The following is a 26,989-nucleotide window of genomic DNA, read 5'->3' as shown; positions in this document are numbered from 1 at the left end:
GAGCTGGGAGAGGAAGCTCAGGAAGCTGAGCCAGGGCAGGGGCAGGGAACTGCCCCTGGGGAGCAGCAACCTCCTGCAGCAGCACAGCTGAGGGGGGACCTGCTGGAGAGCAGCTCCAAGGAGCAGCAGCTGGGAGTGCTGGGGGCCAGCAAGGTCCCCAGGAGCCAGCAAGGAGCCCTCAGGGCCAAGGAGCTCCATGGGGGCCTGGGGGGCACGGAGAAGAGTGTGGCCAGCAGGGCAGGGGAGGGGCTGCTGCCCCTCTGCTCTGCCCCAGCCAGGCCACAGCTGGAGCCCTGGGGCCAGCTCTGGGCTCCCCAGCTCAGGAGGGACAGAGAAGTGCTGGAGAGAGTCCAGGGGAGGCTGGGAAGCTGCTGAGGGGCCTGGAGCAGCTCTGGGAGCAGCAAAGGCTGAGAGCCCTGGGGCTGAGAGCCTGGAGCAGAGCAGCCCCAGAGGGCAGCTGAGCAATGCTCAGCAAGAGCTAAAGGAGCTGTGGGGGGCAAGAGGCTGGGGCCAGGCTCTGCTGAGTGGTGCCCAGGGCCAGGCCAAGGGGCAAGGGGCACAAAGTGGCAGGCAGGAGGTTGGAGCTGAGCAGGAGGAGAAAGTTGTTTGGGGTGAGGCTGCTGGAGCCTGGAGCAGGCTGCCCAGAGAGGTTGTGGAGTCTGCTGGGGGGGAGAGCTTCCAACCCCCCCTGGGCACTGTGCCCCTGGGCAAGCTGCTGGGGGAGCCCTGCTGGGGCAGGGGTTGGAGTGGCTGAGCTCTGCTGGGGGAGCCCTGCTGGGGCAGGGCTTGGAGTGGCTGAGCTCTGCTGGGGGAGCCCTGCTGGGGCAGGGGGGGTTGGGCAGGCTGAGCTCCAGAGCTCCCTTCCAGCCTGCCCCACTCTGGGGCTCTGAGCTCATCCCCAAGCTCTCCTAACACCCAGGCTGTGCTTCCAGCAGTGCTGGGGATCATCCAATGCCCTCTGCACCACCCTGAGCTGCTCCTGAGCCTCCAGCAGGCTCTGGGCAGCCTGAGCTGGGGCAGGGGGGGTTGGAGGGGGTGAGCTCCAGAGCTCCCTTCCAGCCTCTCCATTCTGTGAGTCTGGGACTTTAAAGCATCTCTTGCTCAATCTCCTGTCCCAGGGTGGCACCAGGGCAGACTCTAGCCCAGGGAGGTCCCTGGGAGGGTGTCAGGTCCCTGTCCCAGCTCTGTGCTGGGACCCCCTGCCTGCAGCCATTGCTGGGGGGTGAGGTCAGCAGCCAGTTGTGTGCAGCACACAAGATGGAAAGCTTCTGAGCTGCTCACCCTGGCTGCCCACCTGCTGCTGGCCCCCAGCTTGACTCAGCACCCTGTGAATATCCTGGTGCCAGGGAGGCTGCCAGGGCTGGGGGCAGCTGGCAGAGGTGAGGTGGCAGACAGGGCACTGACCTGGCCCCAGCCTCTGGGCTTGGACACTCTGTGCTGCCCCTGCTGCTCTGCAGCTCTGACCTGGCCTCCCTGGAGAGCACCACAGCAAGGGAGGGGTTGGGGGGGGGACCTCTGGAGATCATCCAGTCCAGGCCCCTGCCAGGGCAGGGCACATCCAGATGGGTCTTGAACAGCTCCAGAGCAGGAGGCTCCACAGCCTCCCTGGGCAGCCTGCTGCAGGGCTCCAGCAGCCTCACAGCAGGCAGGGGACAGACAAGGGAGCAGCCAGGAGGAGAGGAGAGCTCAGCTCCCCAGGGGAGGCATCTCCAGCTGCATCAGGAGCTGCCAGCCATGTCCTCCCCCAAAGGGGCTCTGGGCAGCTCCTTGCAGGGGAACTCCAGGGCTCTGGACACTGCCTGAGCAAGGACTGAGAGCCCACAGGATGTGCACAGGGCTGGATGTGGCCACAGGGAGGTGTGGGGATGGCTCCTGCTGTCCCCTTGAGGGTGGCAGTGGGCACCAGGGGCGCCCCTACCTCACCCTGATAGGAGCCATGGGTGACTGTTCCTTGCTGCCCCCCCTGATCCCATCCCCTGGAGCCTGGCTCTGGCCTCTGCCCTGGCAAAGCACAGCACTGCTGCCCAGGACCTCACAGCAGCCTGAGCTCCTTCCATGCCCAGGTGATGCCTGGTGGCTGTGGGGCAGGCTGTGGATGTGGTCTGCCTGGGCTGCAGCAAGGCCTTGGCCACCATCCCCACAGCCAAGCCCTGGCCAAGCTGTCAGCCCCTGGCTGGGACAGCAGCTCTCTGAGCTGGGTGAGGAACTGGCTGGAGGCTGAGCCCAGAGAGTGGTGGTGAATGGTGCCACAGCCAGCTGGCAGCCAGGCACCAGTGCTGTGCCCCAGGGAGCAGTGCTGGGCCCTGTGCTCTTTAACATCTTCATTGATGATCTGGATGAGGGCATTGAGTCCATCAGCAGTGAATGTGCAGCTGACAGCAAGCTGGGGGCAGGAGTTGATCTGCTGGAGGGCAGAGAGGCTCTGCAGAGGGACCTGGCCAGGCTGGGCAGAGGGGCAGAGGCCAAGGGCAGGAGATTGAACACATCCAAGTGCCAGGGGCTGCACATTGGCCACAGCAACCCCAGGCAGTGCCACAGGCTGGGGGCAGAGTGGCTGAGAGCAGCCAGGCAGAGAGGGAGCTGGGGGTGCTGGTGGATGGTAGGCTGAACATGAGCCTGCAGTGTGCCCAGGCAGCCAGGAGGGCCAAGGGCAGCCTGGCCTGCAGCAGGAAGAGTGTGGCCAGCAGGAGCAGGGAGCTCATCCTGCCCTGTGCTCAGCACTGCTCAGGCCACACCTGGAGTCCTGTGTCCAGCTCTGGGCTCCTCAGGTCAGGAAGGAGGTTGAGCTGCTGGAAGGTGTCCAGAGAAGGGCAACAAGGCTGGGGAGGGGTCTGGAGCACAGCCCTGGGAGGAGAGGCTGAGGGAGCTGGGGTTGCTTAGCCTGCAGAAGAGGAGGCTCAGGGGAGACCTTCTTGCTCTCTGCAACTCCCTGCAGGGAGGTTGGAGCCAGGTGGGGGTTGGGCTCTTCTGCCAGGCAGCCAGCAGCAGAACAAGAGGACACAGTCTCAGGCTGTGCCAGGGGAGGTTCAGGTTGGATATTAGGAAGGAGTTCTCCACAGAGAGAGTGATTGCCCATTGGGATGTGCTGCCTGGGGAGGTGGTGGAGTCCCCATCCCTGGAGGTGTTCAGGAGGAGACTTGCTGGGGTGCTTGGTGCCATGGGTGAGTTGATTAGGTGGTGTTGGATTGGTTGATGGGTTGGACACCATGATCTTGAAGGTCTCTTCCAACCTGGATTGGTTTATTCTAAATAAAGGTTTATTCTAAACCACAGAATTGTTTGGGCTGGAGAAGCTCTCTGAGGTCATCCAACCCATTGCTGCTCCAGCAGCTGCCCACAGACACAGCAGCTGCCAGGAAGGGGAAGGTTGCTGCTGCCCCCAACCCAAAGCAGGCCCCAGGGAGACCTCAGAGCTGAGACCTCACCTGCAGCACTGCCTCCAGCAATGGGGGTCCCAGCACAAGGAGGGTCTGGAGCTGCTGGAGAGGGTCTGGAGAAGACCACAGAGATGCTCAGAGGATGCAGAACCTCCCTGGGCCAGGCTGGGAGAGCTGGGGCTGTGCAGCCTGGAGAGGAGGAAGGTCCAGGGAGACCTCAGAGCAGCCTTGCAGGAGCTGAAGGGCTCCAGGAGAGCTGGGGAGAAGCTAGATGTAGTTGGGTGGGAGACCAAGATGGGCAGAGGATGGAGAACCTCTCCCAGGGGGACAGGCTGGGAGAGCTGGGGCTGCTCAGCCTGGAGAGGAGAAGGCTGCAGGGAGACCTCAGAGCAGCCTTGCAGGACCTGAGGGGCTCCAGCCTCTGCCAAGCCCTGACCACTCCTCCAGCAAAGACTTTCTCCTCCTCTCCAGCCTAACCCTCCCCTGGCACAGCTTGAGGCCATTCCAGGCTGCTCAGCTCTCTGGGTTCTACACCTCCCAGCTGGGACACAGCTCAGGCAGCTGGGGACAGAGGCTTTGACCTGGTGGCTGCAGGATGGGACCCAAAGGGAGGAGCATCAGCTGTGTGCTTGGTCCCTCAGGCCACTCCTCCCTCCCTCAGCTCCCCAAGTCCCACAAGGTTTGCAGGAGTGCCTTGGAGGCCTGGAGGCAGCCAGGGCAGCAGACCCCAACCTCTAAGCCACCTTCACCTCCTCCAAGCATGGAAGGACCTCCAAGCCCTGCAGTACCCTGGTGAGATTCTTTGGAGTGAGGGTAGGGAGACACTGGGCCAGGCTGGGAGAGCTGGGGCTGTGCTGTAGAGAAGAGAAGGCTCCAGGCAGACCTCAGAGCAGCCTTGCAGGAGCTGAAGGGCTCCAGGAGAGCTGGGGAGGGACTTGGGCCAAGGGCTGGGAGGGACAGGCTGAGGAACAATGGCTTTGAGCTGGGAGAGGAGAGACTGAGAGTGGAGAGGAGGAAGAGATTGCTGAGAGTGAGGCTGGGGAGAGCCTGGCACAGGTTGCCTGTGGCTGTCCCCTGGATGGAGGTGTTCAGGACCAGGCTGGATGAGGCCCTGAGCAAGCTGTGCTGGGGGGAGGTGTCCCTGGGCATGGCAGGGGGCTGGAGCTGGCTGAGCTTGGAGCTCCCTTCCAACCCATTGTAGGACTCTGTGAATCTCTGGGTTGCTCTCTTCTGCCTCTGGCCCTGGGCCAGCTGCCAGGCTGCCTGTCCCCTGCAGCAGCTCTGTGCTGCCTTGCTGGAGCCCTGCTCAGTGCCTGGTGCCTGAGTAAACAAGATGCCAACAGACCCCAGTCAGGTGGCCCAGATCTGTCTGGATGAGGAGCTGTGCTGATTCCTTTGCTCTGAAGCTCTGAGTCACCCTGTGAGTCAACAGGCAAGGCAGCATCCCAGCATCAGCAGGCAGAGGGAAGCACTCCAGCCTTGTCTTCACTCCAAAGGGCTTCAAAGGCAATGCTTGCCTTGAGGTGCTTGTTGTCTTCCACCCTGCTCACCCCCCCCCCCGAGCAGGGGAAGCTGAGAGGTCATCTCCTCATGAGCTGGAGGCTTGGGTTGGGCTCCTTCAGAGCTCTTCCAGTTGCTTTCTCTACACACCTGATCAAAAGAAAGCTGCTGCCTGTGCACAGCACTTGGCCTTGGCTGAGACATCACAGATCAGCCTCAGCAGAGGCACTGAGTGGAGCTGTGGGAGGCTGGAGGTGGCTCCTTGTGAGCTCGAAGTCATCCAGGCATGGGCCAGATGGGCAGAGGCCAACAGGATGGCATTCAGCAAGTCCCAGTGCCAGGGGCTGCAGCTTGGCCACAGCAACCCCAGGCAGTGCCACAGGCTGGGGGCTGAGAGCTGCCAGGCAGAGAGGGACCTGGGGGGAGTGGTGGAGAGCAGCTGAACAGGAGGCAGCAGTGTGCCCAGGGGGCCAAGAAGGCCAAGGGCATCCTGGCCTGCAGCAGGCAGAGTGTGGCCAGCAGGAGCAGGGAGCTCATCCTGCCCTGTGCTCAGCACTGCCCAGGCCACACCTGGAGTCCTGTGGCCAGCTCTGGGCTCCTCAGGTCAGGAAGGAGGTTGAGCTGCTGGAAGGTGTCCAGAGAAGGGCAACAAAGCTGGGGAGGGGTCTGGGGCACAGCCCTGGGAGGAGAGGCTGAGGGAGCTGGGGTTGCTTAGCCTGCAGAAGAGGAGGCTCAGGGGAGACCTTCTTGCTCTCTGCAACTCCCTGCAGGGAGGTTGGAGCCAGCTGGGGGTTGGGCTCTTCTCCCAGGCACCCAGCAGCAGAACAAGAGGACACAGTCTCAAGCTGTGCCAGGGGAGGTTCAGGCTGGAGGAGAGGAAGAAATTCTTCCCAGCCAGAGAGATTGGCCCTGGGGATGTGCTGCCCAGGGAGGTGGTGGAGTCCCCATCCCTGGAGGTGTTCCAGAGGGGATTGGATGTGGCACTTGGAGCCAGGGTTTGGTTGTCAGGAGGTGCTGGGGGACAGCTTGGACTTGCTGAGCTCTGAGCTCTCTTCCAGCCTGATTGATTCTGTGACTCTGTGGTTCTGTGAATAGTGAGGGGTCAGGGAGGTGCCTGAATGGAATGGAATGGAATCATAGAATCATTCAGGTTGGAAAAGAGCTTCAAGCCCATCAAGGCCAACCATTGACCCTACTCTACCAAGCCATACTCCCAAGCACCACATCTCCAGGCTTCTAAACCCCTCCAGCCATGGGGACTCCACCCCCTCCCTGGGCAGCCTCTGCCAGGGCCTGAGGACCCTGCCAGGAACTGAATGTTTCCTAATAGCCAACCTGAAGCTCCCCAGGGGCAACTTGAGGCCAGTTCCTCTCCTATCAGCTGATACCAGGGAGCAGAGCCCAACCCCCACCTGGCTCCAGCCTCCTCCCAGGGAGCTGCAGAGAGCAAGAAGGTCTCACTCACACCATCTGATCAGCTCAACCATGGCACCAAGGGCCTCATCCAGGCTCTTCCTGAACACCTCCAGGGATGGGGACTCCACCACCTCCCTGGGCAGCACATCCCAAGGGCCAACAACTCTCTCTGGGAAGAGCTTTCTGCTCTCCTCCAGCCTCAACCTCCCCTGGCACAGCTTGAGACTGTGTCCTCTTGTTCTGGTGCTTTCACTCTGTCTCCTTTCCTTCCCCTTCCCATGTGCCCACAGCTGCCCACACCCCCTGCTTAGCCAAGCTGAGCTCCTCCTGCCCTGTCAGACTCTGGCTGGCCCAGAGATGCCTCTTGACCCTGATGTCCATGTTTGGAGAGGTTTCCTGGGGACCATGAAGCCTCATGGATCAATGAAGCCTTTGGATCGATGCCCAAGAGCTGAGGGAGAGCTTTGGGATCAATCACAGAACATGAGAGGTTGGAAGGGACCTCCAGAGATCAGCCAGCCCAAGCCCCTGCCAGAGCAGGGGCACCCAGGGGAGTCCTCACCAGGAGTGCACCCAGGTGGGGTTTGGATGTCTCCCCCCCAGGAGACTCCACAACCTCTCTGGGCAGCCTGCTCCAGGCCTCCAGCAGCCTCACACCAAAGTTTCTCCTCCTGGTGAGGTGGAATCTTCTCTGCTCAAGTTTGCATCCCTTGGTCCTTGGCTCATTGCTGTGCACCACCACAAAGAGCTTGGCCTCCTCCCCTTGCCCCCAGCCCTCAGCTATTGATAGCCATTGATCAGATCCCTCTCAGCCTTCTCCTCTCCAGACTGAACAGCCCCCAGGGCTCTCAGCCTCTCTTCACAGGGGAGATGCTCAAGTGCCCTACTCATCCTCATAGCCTCCCCTGGGCTCTCTCCAGCAGCTCTCTGTCCCTCCTGAACTGGGGAGGCCAATACTGAGCACAGTACTCCAGCTGTGGTCTCAGCAGGGCAGAGTAGAGAGGGAGTTTGGGAGCTAACAGAAGGTCCTGCAGCTGGGGCAGGGCAGTGCCAGGCACTGACACAGGCTGGGCAGGGACTGGCTGGAGAGCAGCCCCAAAGGAAAGGCCTTGGGGTTGCTGGGGGAGGAAAAGCTCAGCAGGAGCCAGCAGTGAGCACTGGCAGCCCAGAGAGCCAAGCAGAGCCTGGGCTGCAGCAAGAGAAGTGTGGCCAGCAGGGCCAGGGAGGGGATTCTGCCCCTCTGCTCCACTCTGCTGAGCCCACAGCTGCAGCTCTGGGGCCAGCTCTGGAGCCTCTGTGCCAGGAAGGCTCTGGAGGGGCTGGAAGGTGTCCAGAGCAGGGCCAGGAGGAGGAGCAGAGGGCTGGAGCTGCTCTGCTCTGCAGACAGCCTGAGAGAGTTGGGGTTGTGCAGGCTGGAGAGGAGAAGGCTCCCAGGAGACCTCCTTGTGGCCTGCCAGGAGCTGCAGGGGGCTGCAGGAAAGCTGGGGAGGGACTTTGGAGGGGGTCAGGGAGGGATAGGGCTGGGGGGGATGGAACAGAACTAGAAGTGGGGAGCTGGAGATTGGCTGTGAGGAAGAAGTTGTTGGGCAGGAGGGTGGTGAGAGCCTGGCCCAGGCTGCCCAGGGAGGTGGTGGAAGCCTCCTGCCTGGAGGTGTTTGCAGCCAGGCTGGAGGTGGCTGTGAGCAAGCTGCTGTGGTGTGAGGTGTCCCTGGGCATGGCAGGGGCTTGGAGCTGGCTGAGCCTTGAGCTCCCTTCCAGCCCTGACAGCTCTGTGGCTCTCTGATGGGGAGGCACAGATCCTGGGATGCCCAAACTCCAGGGCCAGGAGCAGGGTAGGACAAAGGCTGGGGGCCATGGTGCAGGGCTGGCCAGGGATTAATCCTCTCCAGGGCAGCTCTCTGGGCCGCTGGAGGAGTCCAGGTGATCCCAAGAACCACCTTCCAACCTCAACAGCTCTGAGCTTGAGGTGGAGGCTGGAGGAGGACAGGGGGGAGCAGAGGGCTCTGGGGTTACAGCAGGGACTGTGGGGGGACAGGGAGGGAGCAGGAAGGTTTGGGGAGGTGCACACAGGATTCACATGGGGGGGGGGCTGGGAGGGAGGTGTCTGGTGGCAGGGCAGGAGCTGGGAGTGGGGTGCAGGGTCAGTGGGGGAGAGAGAGAGGACTTTGGGCTGGGGGGGAAGGGGGGCAGTGGGTGACTGAGGAGGTGACAGTGAGCAGGGGGGGAGGGGGTTGCAAAGCTGTTAGCTAGAGGGGTGCTGGGGCTGGGAGCCAAGTCCCCAAAGAAAGGTGACCTGGGTCTGGGCTGCCCAGCTGTGCCTGCGGCCGGGGGGGTGGCGATGGGGGTGGGGGGCAGGACCATGTGCTGCAGTCCCATAGGAGGGGGCAGGGGCGTGCTGCTGAATGTGCAGGTCCCGGGTGGCTATTCCTGGCCGCCGCCGCCTGCGCAGGCAGATTGGTTTGCAGGGAGGTGCCAAGTGCCAGCCCGAGCCTATAAAACCCTCCCGGCCCCTCTGCTGCCTCAGTGAGCTGCGACCCCCCACCACCCCCCCCCGGCCAGCGCAGCCCCTCCGTGCTGCTGCCCAGCGGGAGCCAAGCCTCCGGAGTCAGGAGCCCGGATCGGGAGGAGAGACCTCGGGGCTTAGGAGAGAGACCTCGGGGCTGAAGAGGGGACCCCAAAGCAGAGCGGAGATAACCAGGGCAGAGAGATCCCCCCCCAAAGGACATCGTCCCCCCCCCCAGCCCCCAGGTCCGGCAGCCATGACCGGCAAAACCGCCCCGGCCGCCTCCGACCCTGCGCCCAAGAAGAAGGCAGCAGCCGCAGCCCCCAAGAAGGCAGCGGCAGCAGCCCCCAAGAAGGCAGAGCCGGCCCCAAAGGAAGAGCCAGCCCCCCAAAAGGAAGAATCAGCCCCACAGGAGGAAGCAGCCCCGGCCCCAGCCGCCGCAGAGCCCCCAGCCCCTGAGCATCCTCCCCCTGCAGAGCAGCCCCCAGCCCCCGCGGAGGAGCCTGCTCCTGCCCCCGCCCCGGAGGGGACTCCAGCCCCCGAAGGAGGTCTCCCTGCTCCCCCTGCTGAACCCCAAGCCCCAGCCCCTGAACCCGAGAAGCCCAAGGGAGGTGAGGCCAGGGGCGGACACTGAAGTGGGGAGGGGGCTCTGCGAGGCTGGGAGGGGGCTGGAGTTGGGCTGAAGTCATCGAGGGCATTTTTGCAGTGGGATGGCGCTGGGGGATTAGAGGGATGAGGACGGGGGAGGGGGAGGGTGCTGAAGACGAGCAGGGAGGCTGAGCCCCCTCCGGCAGCCTTGGGAGCCTGTCCTCACGGCGGTGGCTTTGTTCCAGAGCCACCCAGCTGCCCCCTGGCCCTGGCTGTGGAGGAAGTGAGTGAGAAGTCCATCACCCTGAGCTGGAAAGCCCCGGAGCAGCCAGGCCGGCCAGCCTTGGATGGGTACCTGGTGGAGATCTGCAAGGATGGAAGTAAGCTGCGAGCTCTGCTGCCCCAGGAGCCTGGGGAGCTGTGGGAGACACAGGGCAGGGCTGGGGCAGAGCCCAGCAGCACCTTGCCCCGGGCACCATCTCCTTTCCTATGCCCCAAGGGCAAAAAGGTCTTTTGGGGTTTGGTTTCTTTCCCCATGGTGTTCCAGGCCAGGCTGGAGGAGGCCCTGAGCAAGCTGGGCTGGTGGGAGGTGTCCCTGCCCATGGCAGGGGGCTTGGAGCTGGATGAGCTTGGAGGTCCCTTCCAACCCAACCCCGTTCTATGAGAGGGCTTCCCCTTGGCTTCAGGTCACACAGATGTCCTTAGCAGGGGGCTGGAGCAGGTTTAATGCCACTGCCATGTCCAGGAAGAGCCCAAGATGGTCTCTGGTGACCTCCTGCTCTCCAGAGACCCGGGCTTGGGGTGGAGATGTAAGAAGACCTCATGGGGAAGAAGCTGCAGTCCTCTCCTGCTTGCCCCAGAGGAAGTGCAGGAGGGGTGGGGGCAGAGTGGGAGGATGTGGGAGGAAAGGGTCCTGGGCAGCACAAGAAGGACCATCAGGCATCAGCTCTGCCCAAGCTGGGACAGGGCTTGAGGTGCCTGGAGGGGGGATGGAGGTGGGCTGGGGGGGTGGCAAGAGCCGCCTGTGGTTCTCCAGTTGCATTGCTGGCTGGTGGGATGGGGCAGGGGGATGAGGCTCATGGTGTGGGCACCCTCTTGTAGCCCAGCTTGGCTCTGAGGGGAGACCTCTGTGGCTGGGGGGATGTGCATGGGGGGGCTGGGGGGCTGCAGTGGTTTGGAAGATGCAGGTGGTCCATGGGCCCCGGGGGGAGCTGATCTATGACCCCTGGCTGCTAGCTTGTGGCAGGCAGGATCAGCCCAGGCTTCTGTGGGAGGCTTTCACTGCTGGGCTGGGGGCTGGGGGAGCTACCCAGGGCTGGATGGGATGCATGAGGGAGGCCCTTGGCGTGGGACAAGGCGAGATGCAGCCCCCCCTGGAGGCTGCTGCTGGCTGACAGCCACCCAAAGGTCACAGTTTTGGGTGCCCTCTTAGGTGAGTTGGGGCTTGGTTGGGTGACAGGAGAGCTCCAATGACCCCAGGGGTGACCCCAGGGGCTGCTCTGGGTGGGCTGGTTGGCCAAGCTCTGGTGGGATTTGAGTGAGGGCTGGTTGGAGTAACAGCAGTGGTGAGGGGCAGGAGGAGCTGGTGGGGTTGGCTGCCCTGCTGGCCCCGACAGGAAGCCTCTCTTGCTCTGAAGGAGGCTTTGCAGCCCCTGGCACCTGGGGGTTGCCCACCTGGGACACCTTTGGTGAGCTCTCAAGGGGTTGGGCACATGGCAGGGCTGTGGCTGCTGGCTGGGCTGCGAGGTGAGGCTGAGCTGCCCCTTGCAAGCAGGAGGAAGAGCTGCAGAGGTCTCTCTGGCGGGTGGCAGGTGATGAGCAGACCCTGCCCCATGGGGATGAGCTCCAAAGCATCGTCCTGGGGCAGAGAAGAGGGGAGCTGGCAGGGTGGTGCTCTGAGAAGTGCAGCTGGGAGCTCAGCAGGGACCACTTCCACCTCACAAGCAGAAAGTCCTGGGCGGGGGGGGGGAGGCTGCTGGAGCCCTGCAGCAGGCTGCCCGTGGAGGTTGTGGAGTCTCCTGCTCTGGAGGCTTTCAAAACCTGCCTGGGAGCCTTCCTGTGTAACCTGATCTAGGTGACCCTGCTCTGGCAGGGGGGGTTGGGCTCTCCAGAGGTCCCTTCCAGCGCCCCCACGCTGGGATCCTGTGACCATGTCTGAGGGGCTGATGCCTTTCCTGCTTGCAAGCCAAGGGGCAGTGGGTATCAACTCCAGCCCAGGAGGCTCCACCTCAGCAGGAGGAGGAACTTCTGCCCTGGGAGGCTCCCAGAGCCCTGGAGCAGGCTGCCCAGAGGGGTTGTGGAGTCTCCTTCCCTGGAGCCTTCCCAGCCCCATCTGGATGTGTCCCTGTGTGACCTGTGCTGGATTCCATGGCCCTGCTCTGGCAGTGGGCTTGGACTTGATGACCTTAGGAGGGCTTCCAACCCCTGACACCTGTGCTCTGTGATCCTCCTGCTCCAGAGCTGAGCTTCTGCCAGCATTTCACAGCCCACTGGCTTTGGCAGGGTGTGGTGGGCAACCTCCCCTCCAGGATACCCCAAACCATTCCAACCTTTGCAAGGAAGGTTCTTTGCTTCTGGTTTGCACAGAACCCCAGAACCATGCAGGCTGGAAAAGAGCCTCAGGGTCACCAAGTCCAACCCAGAAGCCTACTCTGCAAGGCTCAGCCCTCAACCACAGCCCCAAGCCCCACATCTAAACATCCTTTAAACACCTCCAGGCCTGGGGACTCCACCACCTCCCTGGGCAGCTCATTCCCATCCCTGACCTCTCTTGTTCCTACTCTCCACTCTAAACCTCCCCAGGGGCAGCTTGAGGCCATTCCCTCCTGCTCTGTCACTGCTGCCCTGGGAGAAGAGAGCAGCAGCAACCTCTCCACAAGCTCCTTTCAGGGAGCTGTAGGCAGCCAGGAGGCCTCCCCTCAGCCTCCTCTGTTTCACACTCTCCATCCCCAGCTCCCTCAGTTGCTCCTCAGCAGATTCATTCTCCAGGCCCTTCCCCTTCCTTGCCCTGCTCTGCCCTGGCTCCAGCACCTCCACAGCTCTCTGGTACTGAGGTGCCCAAAGCAGGACACAGCCCTCGAGATGTGCCCCCCCCAGAGCTGCAGAAGTGGTGCTGGAGTCACCCCAGCCCCTGCCTGGGCAGCTTCCTCCTCCCAGGGCTGCTTCATCCCAACCCAGCACTTCCATTCTTCTCCCCTTGAAGGCCAGGGCAGCTCAGCTGGGAAGCCAAGGGAGCTTTAGTTACTGACAAAACCACAATCTACAAGCTGGGGAGGGACTTTGGAGGGTGTCAGGGAGGGACAGGACTGGGGGGGATGAAGCAGAACTAGAAGTGGGGAGCTGGAGATTGGCTCTGAGGAAGAAGTTGTTGGCCAGGAGGGTGGTGAGAGCCTGGCCCAGGCTGCCCAGGGAGGTGGTGGAAGCCTCCTGCCTGGAGGTGTTTGCAGCCAGGCTGGAGGTGGCTGTGAGCAAGCTGCTGTGGTGTGAGGTGTCCCTGCCCATGGCAGGGGCTTGGAGCTGGCTGAGCCTTGAGCTCCCTTCCAGCCCTGCCAGCTCTGTGGCTCTCTGATGGGGAGGCACAGATCCTGGGATGCCCAAACTCCAGGGCCAGGAGCAGGGCAGGACAAAGGCTGGGGGCCATGGTGCAGGGCTGGCCAGGGATTAATCCTCTCCAGGGCAGCTCTCTGGGCCGCTGGAGGAGTCCAGGTGATCCCAAGAACCACCTTCCAACCTCAAGAGTTCTCAGCTTGAGGTGGAGGCTGGAGGAGGACAGGGGGGAGCAGAGGGCTCTGGGGTTACAGCAGGGACTGTGGGGGGACAGGGAGGGAGCAGGAAGGTTTGGGGAGGTGCACACAGGATTCACATGGGGGGGGGGGGCTGGGAGGGAGGTGTCTGGTGGCAGGGCAGGAGCTGGGAGTGGGGTGCAGGGTCAGTGGGGGAGGGAGAGAGGACTTTGGGCTGGGGGGGGAGGGGGGCAGTGGGTGACTGAGGAGGTGTCAGTGAGCAGGGGGGAGGGGGTTGCAAAGCTGTTAGCTAGAGGGGTGCTGGGGCTGGGAGCCAAGTCCCCAAAGCTGCTGGACCCCAAGAACCACCTCCCAACCTCAACAGCTCTGAGCCCTGACAGCTCTGTGGTCCTCTGCTTCCTTATCATAGTATCAGTCAGGGTTGGAAGGGACCACAAGGATCATCTAGTTCCAACCCCCCTGCCATGGGCAGGGACACCCCACACTAGAGCAGCCTGGCCACAGCCTCAGCCAGCCTGGCCTTAAACACCTCCAGGGACAGGGCCCCAACCACCTCCCTGCACAACCCATCCCAGGCCTTCACCACTCTCATGGGGAAGAACTTCCTCCTCCCCTCCAGCCTCAATCTCCCCACCTCCAGCTTCATTCCATTCCCCCCTAGTCCTATCACTGCCTGAGATCCTGAGCAGTCCCTCCCCAGCCTTCCTGCAGCCCCCTGCAGATCCTGGAAGGCCACAATTCTTGCACCAGAGCTTTGGGGCTGGCTGTGGCACACACAGAGCCCCTCCTGGGGAGCGCTGTGGCCAGGCTCATGACTGCTGAGGGCTCCTCTCCAGCCCCAGCCTCTCCCACCTGCTCCTCTTGGGTGGCTGTGGCTGGGTGCTGCTGGCTGGGGCTGTGCTGTGCCCAGCTGCATGCCTGAGCTGCCCTGCTGGCTTCCCCCCAGGCACCGAGTGGACGACTGTCAACAGCGAGCCCTTCCTCTCCACCCGCTACACCATCCCGGAGCTGGGCTCCGGGCAGAAGATCCACGTGAGGGTGAAGGCTGTCAACAGCCAGGGGGCCAGCAGCCCTGCCAGCCTGGAGCAGCCTGTCCTCATCAGAGAGATCCTCCGTGAGTGCTGCCCCTGCTGGCCACCCCTCCCGGGGCCTCGGTCAGCAGGGCAAAGACCTCCCTGAGTGGGCTGGGGTGGGAAGGGGCCTCCAAAGGGCAGCCAGTCCAGCCCCCCCTGCCCCCCCTGCAGCCAGCAGGGACATCCTCCACTGGATCAGGCTGCTCAGAGCCTCGTGGAGCCTGACCTTGAATATCAACCAGGGTTGGGGCCTCGACTGGCACCTCCCTGGGCAACCTGCTGCAGTGTTCCAGCAGCCTCCTGCTGCAGAACTTGCTGCTCACATCCAATCTCAGCCTGCTCTGCTCTCATTTCAAGCCACTGCCCCTTGTCCTCTCCCTGCAGGCCTTTGTAAGCCACCATCCACCCCTGCAGCCCCCAGCATCCTTTGTAAGCCACCATCCATCCCTGCAGCCCCCAGCAGCCTCTGTAAGCCACCATCCATCCCTGCAGCCCCCAGCAGCCTCTGTAAGCCACCATCCATCCCTGCAGCCCCCTGCAGCCTCTGTAAGCCACCGTCCACCCCTGCAGCCCCCAGCAGCCTCTGTAAGCCACCATCCACCCCAGCAGCCTCTGTAAGCCACCGTCCACCCCTGCAGCCCCCAGCAGCCTCTGTAAGCCACCATCCACCCCTGCAGCCCCCAGCAGCCTCTGTAAGCCACCATCCATCCCTGCAGCCCCCAGCAGCCTCTGTAAGCCACCATCCATCCCTGCAGCCCCCAGCAGCCTCTGTAAGCCACCATCCATCCCTGCAGCCCCCAGCAGCCTCTGTAAGCCACCATCCATCCCTGCAGCCTCTGTAAGCCACCATCCATCCCAGCAGCCTCTGTAAGCCACCATCCACCCCTGCAGCCTCTGTAAGCCACCATCCACCCCTGCAGCCTCTGTAAGCCACCATCCATCCCTGCAGCCTCTGTAAGCCACCATCCATCCCAGCAGCCTCTGTAAGCCACCATCCATCCCTGCAGCCCCCAGCAGCCTCTGTAAGCCACCATCCATCCCTGCAGCCTCTGTAAGCCACCATCCATCCCAGCAGCCTCTGTAAGCCACCATCCATCCCAGCAGCCTCTGTAAGCCACCATCCACCCCTGCAGCCCCCAGCAGCCTTTGTAAGCCACCATCCACCCCTGCAGCCCCCAGCAGCCTCTGTAAGCCACCGTCCACCCCTGCAGCCCCCAGCAGCCTTTGTAAGCCACCATCCATCCCTGCAGCCCCCAGCAGCCTCTGTAAGCCACCATCCATCCCAGCAGCCTCTGTAAGCCACCATCCATCCCTGCAGCCCCCAGCAGCCTTTGTAAGCCACCATCCACCCCTGCAGCCCCCAGCAGCCTTTGTAAGCCACCATCCATCCCTGCAGCCCCCAGCAGCCTCTGTAAGCCACCATCCATCCCAGCAGCCTCTGTAAGCCACCATCCATCCCTGCAGCCCCCAGCTGCTTCTGTAAGTCACCATCCACCCCTGCAGCCCCCAACACCCTCTGTAAGCCACCATCCACCCCTGCAGCCCCCAGCAGCCTCTGTAAGTCACCATCCATCCCTGCAGCCTTTGTAAGTCACCATCCACCCCTGCAGCCCCCAACACCCTCTGTAAGCCACCATCCACCCCTGCAGCCCCCAGCAGCCTTTGTAAGCCACCATCCACCCCTGCAGCCCCCAGCAGCCTCTGTAAGTCACCATCCATCCCTGCAGCCCCCAGCAGCCTCTGTAAGTCACCATCCACCCCTGCAGCCCCCAGCAGCCTCTGTAAGTCACCATCCCCCCCTGCAGCCCAGCATTGTGCCCCATGGCAAGATACTGTGAGTGCCCTGCTGGAGCAGAGGGCTTGGACTGGCTGAGCTCCAAAGTTCCTTTCCCACCTCCCCATGCTGGGATCCTGTGATCTTCCCATTTCATTGCAAGAGCACAGAAACACTTCCATTAGAATAGAATAGAATAGAATAGAATAGAATAGAATAGAATAGAATAGAATAGAATGAACCAGGTTGGAAAAGAGCTCAGAGATCACCAAGTCCAACCCAGCACCCAGCACCATCTGATCAACCCAACCATGGCACCAAGGGCCTCAGCCCAGCTCTTCCTGAGCACCTCCAGGGATGGGGACTCCACCACCTCCCTGGGCAGCACAGCCCCAGGGCCAATCTCTCTCTCTGGGAAGAATTTCTTCCTCCCCTCCAGCTTGAACCTCCCCTGGCACAGCTTGAGACTGTGTCCTCTTGTTCTGGTGCTGGCTGCCTGGGAGAAGAGCCCAACCCCCATCTGGCTCCAACCTCCCTTCAGGGAGTTGCAGAGAGCAAGAAGGTCTCCCCTGAGCCTCCTCTTCTGCAGGCTAAGCAACCCCAGCTCCCTCAGCCTCTCCTCCCAGGGCTGTGCCCCAGACCCCTCCCCAGCTTTGTTGCCCTTCTCTGGACACCTTCCAGCAGCTCAACCTCTTTCCTGACCTGAGGAGCCCAGAGCTGGACACAGGACTCCAGGTGTGGCCTGAGCAGTGCTGAGCACAGGGCAGGATGAGCTCCCTGCTCCTGCTGGCCACACTCTGCCTGCTGCAGGCCAGGATGCCCTTGGCCTTCTTGGCCCCCTGGGCACACTGCTGGCTCCTGTTCAGGCAGCTGCCAACCACTCCCCCCAGCTCCCTCTCTGCCTGGCTGCTCTCAGTACTGGCCCCAGGACTCCAGGTGTGGCCTGAGCAGTGCTGAGCAGAATCCCAGTCTCCCTTCCAGCCAGGCCAGGATCTCCTGGGCCACCCTGACATCCCTGCCATGCCAGCACTCACACTCAGAGCCCAGCCCCAGAGCTCACAGCTTTGTTTGTTTAGCTAAGGGAAGCCAAGAGCTGGGAGGCAGGGGCAGGAGAACGTGAACCATGCAGGACTCGCTAATGAGTGCAGGGCTGAGATTCCTGCTGGGCTGCTGCCAGGCTGCTGAGCCTGCTGGAGCCTGGCAGGGCCTGGATTTGCACCTCCCAGCCCCCCAGACACAGGCTGGTTGGAGCTGCCTCTTCCTTGCTGCTCAAACAGCCCTGTGGAGTTTTCCAGCTCCCTTAAAAATAGCAGCAGGGCCCAGGAGCCAAAGCTGCAGGAGCTGCCAGCTGCTCACAGGGAAAGCTCTGGGGAGCCAGGGACTCATGGAGGGGTTGGGGTTGGAGGGAGGCTTAAAGAGCTTCTAGTTCCAACCTCCCTGCCATGCCCAGGGACACCTCCCCCCAGCACAGCTTGCTCCAGGCCTCATCCAGCCTGGTCCTGAACACCTCCAGGCAGGGCACAGCCACAGCCTCCCTGGGCAGCCTGTGCCAGGCTCTCCCCAGCCTCACTCTCAGCAATCTCTTCCTCCTCTCCACTCTCAGTCTCTCCTCTCCCAGCTCAAAGCCATTGTTCCTCCTCCTGTCCCTCCCAGCCCTTGGCCCAAGTCCCTCCCCAGCTCTCCTGGAGCCCTTCAGGTCCTGCAAGGCTGCTCTGAGGTCTCCCTGCAGCCTTCTCCTCTCCAGGCTGCACAGCCCCAGCTCTCCCAGCCTGGCCCAGTGTCTCCCCCTGTCACCAGGGTACTGCAGGGCTTGGAGGTCCCCCCCAGAGTCTGCTTGGAGGAGGTGAAGGTGGCTTAGAGGTTGGGGTCTGCTGCCCTGGCTGCCTCCAGGCCTCCAAGGCACTCCTGCAAACCTTGTGGGACTTGGGGAGCTGAGGCATGGAGGAGTGGCCTGAGGGACCAAGCACACAGCTGATGCTCCTCCCTTTGGGTCCCATCCTGCAGCCACCAGGTCAAAGCCTCTGTCCCCAGCTGCCTGAGCTGTGTCCCAGCTGGGAGGTGCAGAACCCAGAGAGCTGAGCAGCCTGGAATGGCCTCAAGCTGTGCCAGGGGAGGCTCCTCTGCCTCCCTGTGTCCTCTTCCTCTGCCTCCCTGTGCCTTCTTCCTCTGCCTCCCTGTGCCTTCTCCCTCTGCCTCCCTGTGCCCTCTCCCTCTGCCTCCCTGTGCCTTCTCCCTCTGCCTCCCTGTGCCCTCTCCATGCCCACTCCCTCTTCCTCCCTGTGCCCTCTCCCTCTGCCTCCCTGTGCCCACTCCCTCTCCATGCCCATTCTCTCTCCCTGCCACACTCTCCCTCTCCATGCCCACTCTCTCTGCCTCCCTGTGCCCTCTCCATGCCCATTCCCTCTTCCTTCCTGTACCCTCTCCCTCTGCCTCCCTGTGCCTTCTCCCTCTGCCTCCCTGTGCCCACTCCCTCTTCCTCCCTGTGCCCTCTCCCTCTGCCTCCCTGTGCCCTCTCCCTCTGCCTCCCTGTGCCCTCTCCCTCCCCCTGCCCATTCCCTCTGCCTCCCTGTGCCCTCTCCCTCTCCATGCCCACTCCCTCTTCCTCCCTGTGCCCACTCCCTCTTCCTCCCTGTGCCCTCTCCCTCTGCCTCCCTGTGCCCATTCCCTCTGCCTCCCTGTGCCCTCTCCCTCTCCATGCCCATTCCCTCTGCCTCCCTGTGCCCTCTCTCTCTCCCTCCCCCTGCCTCCCTGTGCCCTCTCCCTCCCCCTTCCCACTCCCTCTGCCTCTCTGTGCCCTCTCCCTCTGCCTCCCTGTGCCCTCTCCCTCTCCATGCCCACTCCAGCAGTGCTGGTGTGTGCTGGGTGCACGAGTCCACTGCTCCCTGCCCCATCTGCTCCCTCCTGCTCTTCACACCTCATTCAGGACCCCCTTTTGTCCCTCCCCCCCCCCCCCAGGGTCATTTATAGCCTGGCCAAGGGTTTTAAATAGCAGCGGGGCAGACGGCGCAGGGCTGAGGGACAGGTGGCAGGAGTGGGGCTGGGAAGTGCAGAGAGACAAGGAGACAGCAGATGGAGCTTGGCTGTGCCTGGGGAGTCCCTGCAGAGGGCTGGGGCAGGAGAAATGCCCTCCCTGCCCTGGCAGCAGCAATGTCCCCTGGGCCACCCACCTGGGCCAGCTGCCGGGCAGGGCAGGCATGAGCTGGGGCTGGGCACAGGGTGGGAGGGGTTGGAAAGGGACCTCTGAGGATCACCCAGACCACCCCCCCTGCCACAGCAGGGGCACCCAGGGCACCCAGGAACACATCCAGGTGGGCTTGAAAGCCTCCAGAGGAGACTCCACAGCCTCTCTGGGCAGCCTGCTCAAGGGCTCTGCCACCCTCTCACCACTGAAGTTCCTCCTCATGCTGGGGTGGAACTTCCTGGGGTCCAGTTTGTGCCCTCTGGGCACCACTGGCAGGAGTCTGGCCCTGTCTCCCTGTCACCCACCCCTCAGGTATTTGCAAGCAGGGATCAGATCCCCCTCAGCCTGCTTCTCTCCAGGCTGTCGAGCCCCAGCTCTCAGCCTCTCCAGCCCCAGCTCTCAGTCTCTCCAGCCCCAGCTCTCAGCCTCTCCAGCCCCAGCTCTCAGTCTCTCCAGCCCCAGCTCTCAGCCTCTCCAGCCCAGCTCTCAGCCTCTCCAGCCCCAGCTCTCAGCCTCTCCAGCCCCAGCTCTCAGCCTCTCCAGCCCCAGCTCTCAGCCTCTCCAGCCCCAGCTCTCAGTCTCTCCAGCCCCAGCTCTCAGTCTCTCCAGCCCAGCTCTCGGTCTCTCCAGCCCCAGCTCTCAGCCTCTCCAGCCCCAGCTCTCAGTCTCTCCTGCCCCAGCTCTCAGTCTCTCCAGCCCCAGCTCTCAGCCTCTCCAGCCCCAGCTCTCAGCCTCTCCTGCCCCAGCTCTCAGCCTCTCCAGCCCCAGCTCTCAGTCTCTCCAGCCCAGCTCTCGGTCTCTCCAGCCCCAGCTCTCAGTCTCTCCAGCCCCAGCTCTCAGCCTCTCCAGCCCCAGCTCTCAGTCTCTCCAGCCCAGCTCTCGGTCTCTCCAGCCCCAGCTCTCAGTCTCTCCAGCCCCAGCTCTCAGTCTCTCCAGCCCAGCTCTCGGTCTCTCCAGCCCCAGCTCTCAGCCTCTCCAGCCCCATCTCTCAGCCTCTCCTGCCCCAGCTCTCAGCCTCTCCAGCCCCAGCTCTCAGTCTCTCCAGCCCAGCTCTCAGTCTCTCCAGCCCCAGCTCTCAGCCTCTCCAGCCCCAGCTCTCAGTCTCTCCAGCCCAGCTCTCAGCCTCTCCAGCCCCAGCTCTCAGCCTCTCCAGCCCCAGCTCTCAGTCTCTCCAGCCCCAGCTCTCAGTCTCTCCAGCCCAGCTCTCGGTCTCTCCAGCCCCAGCTCTCAGCCTCTCCAGCCCCAGCTCTCAGTCTCTCCTGCCCCAGCTCTCAGCCTCTCCAGCCCCAGCTCTCAGTCTCTCCAGCCCCAGCTCTCAGTCTCTCCTGCCCCAGCTCTCAGTCTCTCCAGCCCAGCTCTCAGTCTCTCCAGCCCAGCTCTCAGTCTCTCCAGCCGCAGCTCTCAGCCTCTCCAGCCGCAGCTCTCAGTCTCTCCTGCCCCAGCTCTCAGTCTCTCCTGCCCCAGCTCTCAGTCTCTCCTCCTGGCAGAGATGTCTCAGGCCCCTCAGCAGCTCAGTGGCCCTGGGCTGGACTCTCTCCAGCAGTTCTTTGTCCTCCTTGAGCTGGGGTGCCCACAGCTGGACACAACACTCCAGCTGTGGCCTCAGCAGTGCAGAGCAGAGAGGGGAGGAGACCTCTGCTGGCCACACTGCTCTGAATGCCCCCCAGGATGCCAGGAGGGCACACTGCTGGCTGGTTTCTGGGCATCCTGTTGTCTGCCAGGACTCCCCAGCTCCTTTTCCCTGGAGCAGGCCAGCCCCCAGCCTGCACTGATCCCTGGGGGTGTCCTGCCCCATGGTTTAACATTCCTCCCTCCAGCTCAGGTTTCTCTGTCCCACCCAGACTGATGAGCCCAAGTGGCAGCATCCATGCATGGGTCCCCGAGGGAGGAGCAGCAGGAGCAGAGGAGAGCCCATCCCAGCTGTCAGCAGGGCCAGCTGGGGGCCAGGGGCATCTCCCAGCCCACCCCTGGCCTCCCTGGCTCTCAGCTGCTGGGCCATGCCCCCCAGCCCCAGTTTAATTCTGGCCGTGTCCCCTCCCCACAGGAGGCTGGATCCAGGCAGGGGCAGGCAGCCCTCTGCCTCCCCACAACATCCCCCAGTGGCCCAGGGCTGGTAGAGTTACAGGGCTGCTATTTCACACCCCAGGGGAAGGAGAGACAGCCCTCCAGCAGCATTCCCCACCGGGCCCTTTGCTTATCTCTGTTATGTTCCCTTGGGGACATTAGCCTGGGGCTCCCACAGCACAACCCCTAACATCTGTGAGCTCTGCTGTGAGGAGCCAGGCACCACCCTGGGGCCTTCTGGTGGCCTTGAGCACACAAGGTGAGGGCTCTGGTGAGCCTTGTCCTGCCTGGAAGCTGGGTTGTGTGCCACTGGCAGGTGCTTTCTGAGCTGGGGGAGAAGTGTTTCCCAACTGGGAGGTCACAGGATCAGACCTCACAGATGTTAGGGGTTGGGAGGGAGCAGGATCACAGCTCACAGATGTTAGGGGTTGGAAGGGAAGAGGATCACAGCTCACAGATGTTAGGGGTTGGGAGGGAACAGGATCAGAGCTCACAGATGTTAGGGGTTGGGAGGGAACAGGATCAGAGCTCATAGATGTTAGGGGTTGGAAGGGAACAGGATCAGAGCTCACAGATGTTAGGGGTTGGGAGGGAACAGGATCAGAGCTCACAGATGTTAGGGGTTGGAAGGGAACAGGATCAGAGCTCACAGATGTTAGGGGTTGGAAGGGAACAGGATCAGAGCTCACAGATGTTAGGGGTTGGAAGGGAACAGGATCACAGCTCACAGATGTTAGGGGTTGGGAGGGAATAGGATCAGAGCTCACAGATGTTAGGGGTTGGGAGGGAACAGGATCACAGCTCACAGATGTTAGGGGTTGGGAGGGAACAGGATCAGAGCTCATAGATGTTAGGGGTTGGAAGGGAACAGGATCAGAGCTCACAGATGTTAGGGGTTGGGAGGGAACAGGATCAGAGCTCACAGATGTTAGGGGTTGGAAGGGAACAGGATCACAGCTCACAGATGTTAGGGGTTGGAAGGGAACAGGATCAGAGCTCACAGATGTTAGGGGTTGGGAGGGAACAGGATCAGAGCTCACAGATGTTAGGGGTTGGGAGGGAGCAGGATCACAGCTCACAGATGTTAGGGGTTGGGAGGGAAGAGGATCAGAGCTCACAGATGTTAGGGGTTGGAAGGGAACAGGATCAGAGCTCACAGATGTTAGGGGCTGGAAGGGAACAGGATCACAGCTCACAGATGTTAGGGGTTGGAAGGGAACAGGATCAGAGCTCACAGATGTTAGGGGTTGGAAGGGAGCAGGATCACAGCTCACAGATGTTAGGGGTTGGGAGGGAACAGGATCAGAGCTCACAGATGTTAGGGGCTGGAAGGGAACAGGATCACAGCTCACAGATGTTAGGGGCTGGGAGGGAACAGGATCAGAGCTCACAGATGTTAGAGGTTGGGAAGGAACAGGATCCACAGCTCACAGATGTTAGGGGTTGGGAGGGAACAGGATCAGAGCTCACAGATGTTAGAGGTTGGGAGGGAAGAGGATCAGAGCTCACAGATGTTAGGGGCTGGGAAGGAACAGGATCACAGGTCACAGATGTTAGGGGCTGGAAGGGAACAGGATCAGAGCTCACAGATATTAGGGGCTGGAAGGGAACAGGATCAGAGCTCACAGATGTTAGGGGCTGGGAGGGAACAGGATCAGAGCTCACAGATGTTAGAGGTTGGGAAGGAACAGGATCCACAGCTCACAGATGTTAGGGGTTGGGAGGGAACAGGATCAGAGCTCACAGATGTTAGGGGCTGGAAGGGAACAGGATCAGAGCTCACAGATATTAGGGGCTGGAAGGGAACAGGATCAGAGCTCACAGATGTTAGGGGTTGGGAGGGAAGAGGATCACAGCTCACAGATGTTAGGGGTTGGGAGGGAAGAGGATCACAGCTCACAGATGTTAGGGGTTGGGAGGGAGCAGGATCAGAGCTCACAGATGTTAGGGGTTGGGAGGGAATAGGATCACAGCTCACAGATGTTAGGGGTTGGAAGGGAATAGGATCAGAGCTCACAGATGTTAGGGGTTGGGAGGGAACAGGATCAGAGCTCACAGATGTTAGGGGTTGGGAGGGAGCAGGATCAGAGCTCACAGATGTTAGGGGTTGGGAGGGAGCAGGATCAGAGCTCACAGATGTTAGGGGTTGGGAGGGAGCAGGATCAGAGCTCACAGATGTTAGGGGTTGGGAGGGAACAGGATCAGAGCTCACAGATGTTAGGGGTTGGGAGGGAGCAGGATCAGAGCTCACAGATGTTAGGGGTTGGGAGGGAATAGGATCAGAGCTCACAGATGTTAGGGGTTGGGAGGGAACAGGATCAGAGCTCATAGATGTTAGGGGTTGGGAGGGAATAGGATCACAGCTCACAGATGTTAGGGGTTGGAAGGGAACAGGATCAGAGCTCATAGATGTTAGGGGTTGGGAGGGAATAGGATCACAGCTCACAGATGTTAGGGGTTGGAAGGGAACAGGATCAGAGCTCACAGATGTTAGGGGTTGGGAGGGAATAGGATCAGAGCTCACAGATGTTAGGGGTTGGAAGGGAAGAGGATCACAGCTCACAGATGTTAGAGGTTGGGAAGGAACAGGATCCACAGCTCACAGATGTTAGGGGTTGGGAGGGACCTCTGGAGATCTTCCAGTCCAAGCTCTGCCAGAACAGGAGCACAGGATCCAGCACAGGGCACACAGGAGCACATCCAGACAGGGCTGGAAAGGCTCCAGAGCAGGAGACTCCACAACCTCTCTGGGCAGCCTGCTCCAGGCTTCCAGCAGCCTCACACCAAAGAAGTTTCTCCTCATGTTGAGGTGAAACCTCCTGGGCTGTGGCATTTGACAAGGCCAAGTGCCAGGGGCTGCAGCTTGGCCACAGCAACCCCAGGCAGTGCCAAAGGCTGGGGACAGAGTGGCTGAGAGCAACCAGGCAGAAAGGGACCTGGGGGATGTGGTGGAGAGCAGCTGAACAGGAGCCAGCAGTGTGCCCAAGGGGCCAAGAGGGCCAAGGGCATCCTGGCCTGCAGCAGGAAGAGTGTGGCCAGCAGGAGCAGGGAGCTCATCCTGCCCTGTGCTCAGCACTGCTCAGGCCACACCTGGAGTCCTGTGTCCAGCTCTGGGCTCCTCAGGTCAGGAAGGAGGTTGAGCTGCTGGAAGGTGTCCAGAGAAGGGCAACAAAGCTGGGGAGGGGTCTGGGGCACAGCCCTGGGAGGAGAGGCTGAGGGAGCTGGGGTTGCTTAGCCTGCAGAAGAGGAGGCTCAGGGGAGACCTTCTTGCTCTCCCTGCAGGGAGGTTGGAGCCAGGTGGGGGTTGGGCTCTTTAATCCATGTGTGTGGGGCTCAGACAGCTGGGGGCTGTGGTTCCCATGGCCACAGAGGATGTGGTGGGGGTCAGGCAGCTGGGGGCTGTGGTTCCCCTGGCCCCAGAGGATGTGGTGGGGGTCAGGCAGCTGGGGGCTGTGGTTCCCATGGTCCCAGAGGATGTGTTGGGGCTCAGGCAACTGGGGCTGTGGTTCCCCTGGCCCCAGAGGATGTGTTGGGGGTCAGGCAGCTGGGGGCTGTGCTTCCCCTGGCCCCAGAGGATGTGTTGGGGCTCAGGCAACTGGGGCTGTGGTTCCCCTGGTCCCAGGGGACGTGGTGGGGGTCAGGCAGCTGGGGGGCTGTGGTTCCCCTGGTCCCAGAGGATGTGCTGGGGGTCAGGCAGCTGGGGGCTGTGGTCTCCCTGCCCCATGGGCTGCCTCCCTGCCCTGCAGAGCTGCCCAAGATCCGGATGCCTCGGCACCTGCGGCAGACCTACGTCAGACGTGTTGGGGATGCTGTGAACCTGATGATCCCTTTCCAGGTGGGTGAACACTCTGGGACTGACTCCCCCCAGGCTTTTTCACTGCTGCTTGGCTTCTGCAGAGACTTTTGTGGCCACCATGACATGGCTGGAACCCAGCTGTGGGCTGGCTTGTCCTGGTCCCTCTCTGTCTCGTGGGCCAGAGGGAGTGGGAGTCTCTCTCCTAGCTCTCAGTTTCCTCCTGCTGTGTCTTCATGGCTGGTGTAGGCCATGGGACAACTCTCAGCCCCCAGGCCCTGTTCAGCCCAGGCTGCTGCCTGAGTTTGGCAGGGATCTGGCCCCATGCCATAGGATCCCACAGCGCAAGAGTGAAGAGCCCCTTGGGGAGAGCAGTTGGAGCAGGGCTGTGGGATGCTGACACTGAAGGGTCAGGGCCAAAGGTCCTCTCCTCAGCTGATCTGCTGCACACTGCCTGGGCTGTCACCAAACATCTCCACCATGGCATCTAGCATGGAGAAAAGCAGCCCAGAAACTTGCTGCCCAAGCAGGGGGGAGCAGGAGGCAGAAAGCTGTCCCTAGGGGAGGGACATGGCCATGCCATGCCTCATGGGCAGCTGGGAGCCTGTGCTGGCCATGTCCTGGGATTCTGTCAGGCTTCTGTGATGAGGTTTTGAAGGGCAGGCTGGATGTGGCTTGGAGGTACCTGATGTAGTGTGAAGTGTCCCTGGCCATGACAGGGGATTGGAGCTGGATGAGCCTTGAGGTCCCTTAAAACCCTGACAATGCTGTGCTGATTCTCTGCTGTTTCTATGATTCTGTCCCGATGCTGAACTGATTCTGTGCTGATTCTGTGCTGATTCTGAGCTGATTCTGTGCTGATTCTGTGCTGATTCTGAACTGATTCTGAACTGATTCTGTGCTGATTCTGTGCTGATTCTGAGCTGATTCTGTGCTGATTCTGAGCTGATTCTGAACTGATTCTGTGCTGATTCTGTGCTGATTCTGAGCTGATTCTCTGCTGATTCTCTGCTGATTCTGAGCTGATTCTCTGCTGATTCTCTGCTGATTCTCTGCTGATTCTGAGCTGATTCTGTGCTGATTCTGTGCTGATTATCTGCTGATGCTTTGATAATTCTGTACTGATTCTGTGCTGATTCTTTGCTGATTCTGAGCTGATTCTGAGCTGATTCTGAGCTGATTATCTGCTCATGCTTTGATAATTCTGTGCTGATTCTGTGCTGATTCTGAGCTGATTCTGTGCTGAATCTGTCCTGATTCTGAGCTGATTCTGTGCTGATTCTGAGCTGATTCTGTCCTGATTCTGTGCTGATTCTATCCTGATTCTGAGCTGATTCTGTCCTGCTTCTGTGCTGATTCTATCCTGATCCTGTGCTGATTCTGTCCTGATTCTGAGCTGATTCTGTGCTGATTCCTAGCTGATTCTGTCCTGATTCTGAGCTGATTCTTTGATGATTCTATCCTGATTCTGTCCTGATTCTGAGCTGATTCTGTGCTGATTCTGTGCCGATTTTGTGCCGATTCTGTGCTGATTCTGAGCTGATTCTGAGCTGATTCTGAGCTGATTCTGTGCTGATTCTCTGCTGATTCTGAGCTGATTCTGAGCTGATTCTCTGCTGATTCTGTGCTGATTATCTGCTGATGCTTTGATAATTCTGTACTGATTCTGTGCTGATTCTGTGCTGATTCTCTGCTGATTCTCTGCTGATTCTGAGCTGATTCTGAGCTGATTATCTGCTGATGCTTTGATAATTCTGTGCTGATTCTGTGCTGATTCTGTGCTGAATCTGTGCTGATTCTCTGCTGATTCTGTGCTGAATCTGTCCTGATTCTGAGCTGATTCTGTGCTGATTCTGAGCTGATTCTGTCCTGATTCTGTGCTGATTCTATCCTGATTCTGAGCTGATTCTGTCCTGCTTCTGTGCTGATTCTGTCCTGATTCTGAGCTGATTCTGTGCTGATTCCTAGCTGATTCTG

General features: G+C 61.2%; 1 protein-coding gene across 2 annotated transcripts in view; it reads left to right on the top strand.

The window, feature by feature from the left end:
- Nucleotides 1-8,836: 8,836 nt before the first annotated feature.
- The window catches only part of MYBPH (myosin binding protein H), a 53,869-nt gene continuing 35,716 nt past the window's right edge, over nt 8,837-26,989 (top strand). For both annotated transcript variants that reach the window (XM_068164643.1, XM_068164642.1), the window contains exons 1-4: nt 8,837-9,407; nt 9,630-9,764; nt 14,074-14,241; nt 24,966-25,054. In XM_068164643.1, the coding sequence (XP_068020744.1) occupies nt 9,053-9,407; nt 9,630-9,764; nt 14,074-14,241; nt 24,966-25,054 (747 nt within the window). In that variant the 5' untranslated portion in view covers nt 8,837-9,052. The remainder of the gene's footprint in view (nt 9,408-9,629; nt 9,765-14,073; nt 14,242-24,965; nt 25,055-26,989) is intronic.

The sequence above is a fragment of the Melanerpes formicivorus genome, unplaced genomic scaffold (genome assembly GCF_026170545.1).
Source record: "Melanerpes formicivorus ecotype bairdi unplaced genomic scaffold, bMelFor1.0.p_v2 SCAF_82, whole genome shotgun sequence".
Taxonomy (NCBI): domain Eukaryota; kingdom Metazoa; phylum Chordata; class Aves; order Piciformes; family Picidae; genus Melanerpes; species Melanerpes formicivorus.
Note: the sequence above shows the minus strand (reverse complement) of the source record. Positions and strands in the feature narration are given on the sequence as shown.